This window comes from Rutidosis leptorrhynchoides, chromosome 5 (genome assembly GCF_046630445.1).
Source record: "Rutidosis leptorrhynchoides isolate AG116_Rl617_1_P2 chromosome 5, CSIRO_AGI_Rlap_v1, whole genome shotgun sequence".
In the NCBI taxonomy this organism is placed as follows: domain Eukaryota; kingdom Viridiplantae; phylum Streptophyta; class Magnoliopsida; order Asterales; family Asteraceae; genus Rutidosis; species Rutidosis leptorrhynchoides.
The window spans coordinates 411618172-411627013 of NC_092337.1; the positions used below are offsets into that span (position 1 = coordinate 411618172).

Consider the following 8842-nt stretch of genomic DNA (forward strand, 5'->3'; position numbering starts at 1 on the left):
CATTCATTTCAAATGTAAAGATGTTTCAATGTTTACAAAGTAGTTCGATTACTAATACGTTACAACGTTTTAAAGTACAATTGAAACCTATGCGACACAGTTTTAAGTAAAGTCAAAAGACGCTCCATGTATGCATGTATACTCGACATCCAAGCAAGTATCAAAAATAGTGAGCGGAAGCATGTAACACATATCGTTCAAGGACCTGAGAAAAACATAGAAAATCTGTCAACGAAAACATTGGTGAAATCATAGGTTTAGTAAGTGAATACGTAAGTACGTAAGTTGAACCACAAGATTTATAACGTTGAAATAATAGTTAAATCATTCTAAAATTGTTATCACGAGCACCTAATTATCAAGGCTTAACTAACGTTACCCCATCACATAGTGTTAGAACATACACTGATTCTCGAAAATATATTTCATCCGCATAACGGTAGCGAACCGTTCGAATGAGGGTTTGTCAAATCCATATGGCCATACAACATAAGTTCTCGCTTACACCCGGCAAGTGTAACTAATGATAATCGAATTGAGGCATTTTTGTTCTAACTGATAAGTAGAATGTTTGTTTTCGTACTTGTGTTCACTTTGTAAAACGAAACGTTTATGTTTTCTCATCCCAAATGTAAGTATAAAAGAGTAAAAGTGGGACTATGATCTCACCTTGAGTGCACGGTTATATAGGTACTTCACAAGGTAAACGTGTGCAAGAACAAATGCTAGTCTTGACCTAAACAAATAGGTTGTATCAATATCGGTAAACACGATCGGTCAAAGTGTTCAATTAGTCCTATGGCTCGTTACGACTCGATTAATATAGCATGTGAGTCACATCTAGAAGGTAGGATAAACGGAAACTTAATTGAGTCGGAAGATCTAGACGGTATGTAGCGGGTCCAATACGCCCCAAGATTTTAAAAGGATCAATATCGCGGGTTTAACATCCTTCGTTTTCCCAAAACGGATTACACCCTTCCAAGGTGCGACTTTTAATATTTCGTGGTTACACATTTGAGATTCGAGAGGCTTACGTCTAACATCGGAATAGCTCTTTTGGCGACTACGGGTCGTTTTGAGCCCTTCTCGGACTTGAACGATCTTAACGGTTATTTCTTGAATGAGTTTGGATTCGGTGGTTTGCTTGCCACCTACTTCGGCCCAACGAATAGGAGAATGACATTCGCGGTCATATAAAGTTTCGAAAAGGTGCGAAGTTAATATACGGGTGATAGCTATCATTGTAAGAGGAAACAACTAAATGCAACAATACGAGTTTGTAACATGTTTTCCGAGGTTCGAATCATATGTGCACTGGGTCCGTCGATTTGTGGATGATACGCGGTACTCACATGTAAACGTGTTTCCAAGGCTCTTGTAAATCTAGAAGTGAGACGAGTATCTCGATCCGAGATAATTGACAATGGTACACCGTGTTGGAAAAGAATTTTCCTTCAATGAATAGTTGTGCAAGTTTTTCCTATCTCGTCGGTTTCTGAATATGTTTGATAAGATTTTTCCCCTTTCGTGGTGAGAGATGGTATAGTGTGTGGGGTCCATCTCCATTGTGAGTTCGGATGATAAGATTCCTTATACGGAAGCATGAGCATAAAGCTAGGAAGAGTTTTCATTTTCGATGCAGTTGCATCGCACGTCTTGTGGTCAAATGTTGAGACTTGATGGAAATGAGATAGTACACGTAGTCATATATATATAGGAGTTAGGTAGCAGCTGGCCGTATATTAGAAGCATAGGGACAATAAGTCGAAGAAGAAAGGGGGTATCCTTGGATTGTGTGTTATCTTGGGTTCCAGTAATATCAGACGGTAACAGTGTAATAACAGAGTTATGTATCGTGGTACGTGGTGTTGAGAAGGTGGATCGGGTCCGAAATTAAATGTTCTAATTCTTCATGCAAACTAACGAATTTCCGTTTCCTTGATTTCGAGTCGAGAGAGGATGCCTTTCAGGCGTTCAGTTGGAAATATTTTCATATTTGAGTTCCATTATGCTACACGAATTTGGCTAGTAAGGTTGGTGTGAATAGTCACGTTCAAGGTTCGGACACGGGGAGGTTTAACTTTCCCTTAGTGAGTTAACGAGGTTAAAGGACGAGCAATACGGGAAAAGTCGAAAACGAATCTTCGGTAATAACCGGCGAGATCCAAAAAATTTTGAATTTAAGTTGGAGTCGTGAGGGTTTCCCGATTACGTGTGGCTTCGATCTTTGTGAGGTTTACTTTAATACCTTGACCACTAACAACATAGTCTAGAAATTGAACTTCGTTTAACCTGTGACAACCCGGAAATTTTCGACCAAATTTAAACTTGATCTTTATATGTTTCCGACACGATAAGCAAAGTCTGTAATGTTGAGTCTCGAAAATTTTGGAACTATGTTCATATATTCAATTACCCTTTTGACTATGCTCGACGATTCACGAACATTTAAGTGTATATAAATATATATATACAATAAATTGGAATATTAATTTTTAGAATTTAATATATAAATAACTTTTGACGTATAATTAAAATGTGTCTATGAATATTGAATATATATATATATATATATATGTATATGTATATATATATATATATATATATATATATATATATATATATATATATATATATATATATGTATGTATTAATAACGAGACGATGATTTAATGAAGCAAATGATCAAAACACCCAAATGTATAATTTACATTTCTTGTAATAAAAATTATTGGCGAATAAGTTTAGTTATTAATAAAGGTACGTGTCGCGAGACGTAAAGTATAAGTTTTCTTAGCGTACGAAAGGACGTTCGAAAAACTGGAACCGGGACATAAGTCGAACGTAAATGTACAAGACATCGGAACCAAAATTACAAGTTAACTAGGCACGAGAATATAATATAATATATAATTAATTAATATAAATTATATATATTATATATTTATTTAATTATGTCGACGAACTAATGAACAAAAACAAGTGAGCTGTAAAATACACCCCATATGGCAGCCTTGTCCAGGCCACATCTATAAAGCTCGATCATTTTTCTGCGAATTCATCCCTCTCTCAATCTCTGCTCTATATACATATATATTTATATTATTATTATTATTATTATTATTATTATTATTATTATTATTATTATTATTATTATTATTATTATTATTATTATTATTATTATTATTATTATTATTATTATTATTAATAAGATTATTATTATTATTAATCTTATTATTATTAGTAATATACATAAAATACTACGATGAAGTCATGAGCGAGTTATTTCAAAACAAGCTTTTCGAGCGAGATAGAGTTAAGGAAATTATGGGTTATAACTATGGAGGTTATGAGTATTGATTGGGGGTTATAACCATGAGTCAAAAGTCAAACCTAGTGTTTATCATATCCATTGCATCTACGTACTTTCCTGCAATATTGAATCACAATATTGATAAGTGAGCATTCATATCTTAACTTTTATATATTAATAGTGTATCCCTGTCTAGTGCTTGAGTATATATGTTTATGCATGCTAGTATGCTTTAATTTTGTCGATAGATAGTTTTACGATGAATCACAAATTTAATACATATACTACTGATATAAGGTATATGATATGCATGTTATTGGAAAGCTGGCGAAAAATTAATAACTTTTCATTTAGAAATCGCGTGATTTCGATGAACGGATTAAAAGATATGGTCAACTGAATTATGGTTAACGTTAATTGAAATTGTGTTTGAAACTGTAAAATTAATATTTAAACAACTTGTCTATGAAATTGATAAATTGGATTTTTAGATATTACTAATCGAGTAAATGAATTTCTATATAAAGCACATTTTATTTTGTTGATCAATTGTCAAAGTTGACTGTCTTGTCATGTTTTAAAACTTTATAAACACTATAATCTGATTTTACAAGTATTGGGAAACTATATGAAATGTTAAAATATATTCAATTGTCATGATCATTCAAATATAATATAACTCCTGAAATAAATAATGTTTTGAGTTTGATAAACTATAATTCTTTCAACTATTAAGACTTATACTATGTTAATATAATAAACATGTATAGATTTAAAGATCATATTGGGTCATGTTGACTTTTTGAGATGACTTTTGTTAACTTTGTATGACGGTCTCGAGCATTAGGATTGTGATACACTATGACCAGACCTAGCTTGTTAGACATGTATTGACCAACATATGTTCTCTAGGTTGAGATCTACGGTTATTTTGCATTCCGAGTTTCGGTCACATTTCGGTGAATGACCTTAAGTGCTACTAAGGTGAGTTTCATAGATCCCTTTTTAATTGCTTTTGCAATCTATATTTTTGGACTGAGAATACATGCACTTTATTTTAAAGACAATGGATACAAGTACATACTAAATTCTACACCGAGTTTGAACCGAAAATCCCTTAGCTTTGGTAACTAGTAGCTGCCGGTTATAAGAACTGGTGGGCGCGAATAGTTGTATATGGATCCATAAGGCTTGACATCCCCGTCTGTTCCAGGTATAGAAACCCTAGCCTGAACTATAAAACAGAAGTATGCTATTTGAGGTTAATACACGTTGGATTGCGTGTATTGTAAATGTTGGTTGCATGTATGTTAAAATAGGGGTACTTATAATAACGTTAAAGTTTAGTTACCAGGGTGCTCAATCTTGTAGAGTAATTTTGATAAACGTTTCTGGATGAAACAACTGAAATATTGTGATCCACCTTTATATACAGATTATGCACAACATTAAAACTATGAACTCACCAACCTTTGTGTTGACACTTGAAGGCATGTTTATTCTCAGGTTCCTAGAAGTCTTCCGCTGTTTGCTTATCTGTTATACAAACTATGTGCATGGAGTCATACATGCTTTATTCTAGAAAACGTTGCATTCACAAAATCATCACCATGTATCTTATTTTGACTGCATTATCAACGGATGTAGTATTGTAAACTATTAATTACGGTGATTGTCTATATGTAGAAATCATCAAACGTCAAAAACCTTGGAATTTGATATTCAATTATGGTATGCTTTTTCAAAATAATGCAATGTTTACAAAACGTATCATGTAGAGGTCAGTACCTCACTGTGAAATCGATGAATGATGTATTCGTCCAAAGGGATTTGGACGGATCATCACAGTTGAACCGAAATTCACACTTGGAGAATTTGGCATAGAGTTGCTCTTTTCTCAAGAGTTCGAGCTTAAGACGGAGATGTTGTTCGTTTTCTTCTCCGCTTGAATTGAATAAGTTAGGACATCACCTATGGATATGATGACGGATTTGTCTAGATAAGTTTACATACGCGATTCATAAGATCCATGAATATGGACGGAGCCTTAGTTAACTGAACGGCACTAAAAGAAATTCATAACTATCGTAACGAGTTCAGAAAGCGGTTTTGGAGACATCTTCTCCCTTAACCTGTGACGACCCGGAAATTTTCGATCAAATTTAAACTTAATCTTATTATGTTTTCGACATGATAAGCAAAATATATAATGTTGAGTCTTGAAAACTTTGAACGGTGTTCATGTATACATTTGACTTTGACTATTACCGACGATTCACGAACAATTATTTTTATACATAAATGTGTGTGTGTGTGTATATATATATATATATATATATATATATATATATATATGTGTGTGTGTGTGTGTGTGTGTGTGTGTGTGTACATATATAATTATATGTATAAACATAAATATATGTGTATATATAATAATGTAAAATTATAAAATGCTAATCATTCAGTAGAATTGGATATGTAAAATAATGTATAATATAATTAGGTTGTTATTAAGATAAATCCGTAAATATGATTTTTATACATAAATATTATTATAAGTATATTATAACATATAAAATTTATAAATAATAAATAGTCAATAAGAGTTATTATATTATATGTAATTTCAAAATAAAGTAAAAATGTTATATTAATAATGCGAACATTTCTTTTTGTACAATTATTAATAGTAACATTAAAATTTGTATTAATAATAATATTATATCTAATATAAATTATATGTATATAAAATTCGATATATATATAAGTGATAATATTAATATTAATACTATTATAATATTAATATCATTTGAATTATTAACATTACTAAATTTATTATTATTGTAGTATTAATATTATCATATTACTAATCATCATTTATTATTATTAGTCTTTGTCAATAATACTATTATTAAAAATATAATTAGAAGTATTATTAATAGTATTGATATAATTATACTAGTTAATCTTCAAAATTAAGAATTAGATATACATACAGATATATATAAATACTTACATATATAAACATATATATATATATATATATATAATACATATATATTTAAGCATAATATACATGTACATATATATCTACGATTATATACCTATGTAAAAATGGAAAATAAGTATTCAATTCCCTATCTTAATCAAACTGTTTTACAAATTGATTTATTATTATAAACTCGTACGAATTGATTCCCATCTGGTATATAACAAACAAATCAGAATAAAGGTCGTAATCTTTTTAAATATCCTTCTGTTCCAGATGGTACAAATTGTCGAACCAATCCAACTACAAAACAAACCTTAATTGATACAATTTAGCTGTAATATTATTACTTAAACTTTATATAAATCACAACTAATACAATGTGAATGGAAACTGTGACGACCCGGAAATTTCCGACCAAATTTAAACTTAATCTTGTTATGATTTCTACACGATAAGCAAAGTCTGTAATGTTAAAGTCTCAAAAACTGTAAACCTTGTTTATGTATTCACCTGACCTTTGGCTGTGCTCAACGATTCACGAACGATTGTGTGCAAATAAATATATAAAGTATGATGAATATATATATTATATATATATATATTTTTTCTACATATAATTAATATTATATGAATAATGTAAACTATACTAAAAGGGTATCTAACATTAATACTCAATATACAATTTTATTTACCAGCCTTTTTGGATTTCCGGGGTCGAATCTATCGATGTGGTGTATTACATTTTCATGAAAGGGATCTTTCCCGAAGCCTGGTAGAATTTGCTGTGAATGAGCCGTCTGATATAGAACAATCAAGTATATGTAAAGATATAGCACTAGCTTCTACAAACTTCCATTTTCGTACCCTCAAGTCTGTAAATGCCGTATCCTATTTATCTTCTTCAATAGAAACCGAACTCGAAAAGTACAATGTTTTCCCCTCTAAGATGAAACCTACTTCAATGGATGAGGAAAAAGCAAGTGTTTATGTACAGTTATCAACTCTTGCTAAACATCCTTTTTAGTTTTTATCTGGTTATCTATCTATCAGACATGATCAATGGAGTTCTATAAGTTGCATTCCAATTACCCAAGACGCATCTGCCAGTGCGTATCAAATAATGTCTTACTTATTACTGGATGAAAATATAGCTAAGTCTACTAATCTCTTTCCATCCAATGATGGGGAAATCAAAGATATTTATCTGGATATCCTAGAAGCACTTAAATCTTATATTTCTGCCCAAACGGCTGATAAGAAGAAATTCACATTGGATGAGAACGACGAATTATCACTGGTTGAGGACCACGAATTATCCTCGACAATTAACAAGCTTTTAGATCGAAAGATAGTGAAAAGCATCTTCATGCCAATAATCTATGGTAAGACGGTTATTAGCACTACCCAAGATATAAAGAAGAGTATTCTCTCTCAATTCCTTAGTCATAAAGAGTGCTTTTCTGTTGCTCAACTGTGCTTTGATTTCTGGAGAGAGAAATTCCAAAACAAGGACTGTCTTATTCGTTTGATCAGTTATATAGGTTGGCTCATATCTTCTAGTGACCGTGCAGTACTGTATGAAGTTGATAACTTTATAACAATACAAGACTATATGAAAATGGTTCCAATTAACATATCGATATATGATCAAATTAGTAAGAAGAGACGTCAAGTAACTCTTAGAGTACCTTCTGATAAGAGAGACAAGAGGAAGACAGAGGTGGCTACCTTCGTCAACTTTATCCATCAAAAGGATGCTCATATAGCTATGACTGTGGTCGAAAACCTTCAGATGTTAAAAGCCCCTATCTATACTATTCACGATAACTTTATAACTACCCCTGCTTATAGCAGCCAACTTCCTCTGATTTACAGCTCTGCTATGAAAAGTGTGGGTTCACCTCTGGAAATCATAAACCAATTTCTTTATTGTAATCTGGTTCAACACCTTCCTACGAAGGATGAGTTCCCTATGGATTTGTGTGATGTAATACCAAGTGATACTCTTAAGCGTATCTTGGATCTGAATCTACCTTCCAATATGAACAAGACTAAAGTGAAGAAAAAAGTTTGGGATGACAGGATCCAAACTATAGTGGACTCTTACTATCAATATACGTTATTAGTGTGCGGAGAGTATTCAAGCCCTGAGGAAGCCAGTATGAATCATAGATTGAAATGGCTCAATTTCTGTGATCAGATGACTGCTAAATCTGGGATTCCTTATTACAGTGTGCATTATTGAAATGAAGATGAAGATTAGTAACATATAATCTTATTATATAAAATAAAATTTAAAAATCAAAATATAATTGTTATAATATTTTCAATAATTAAAATCAATATTAGTATTATTGATAATATTATGTTAGATATATAACATATAGATATAGAGTTTGTTATATATAAATGTTTGTGTTATTGTATTTAATACTATTATTCCTATTAATATTATTACTTTTATAATTACTAGTAACATTAAAAATCATTGATATAATTATAAGATATCATTTCTAATAACATTAATATTACAA

General features: G+C 31.2%; 1 protein-coding gene across 1 annotated transcript; it reads left to right on the forward strand.

Moving 5' to 3' along the window:
• The first annotated feature begins 7428 nt into the window (after nt 1-7428).
• LOC139849933 (probable DNA-directed RNA polymerase) lies at nt 7429-8553 on the forward strand. Its single transcript, XM_071839544.1, has one exon. It carries the CDS (start codon nt 7429-7431, stop codon nt 8551-8553), a length of 1125 nt encoding a protein of 374 aa, XP_071695645.1.
• The last annotated feature ends 289 nt before the right edge of the window (nt 8554-8842 follow it).

Bases quoted from the DNA above. Each gene is read 5' to 3' on its own strand.
- LOC139849933 (XM_071839544.1), top strand. From the start codon at position 7,429: ATGTCTTACTTATTACTGGATGAAAATATAGCTAAGTCTACTAATCTC.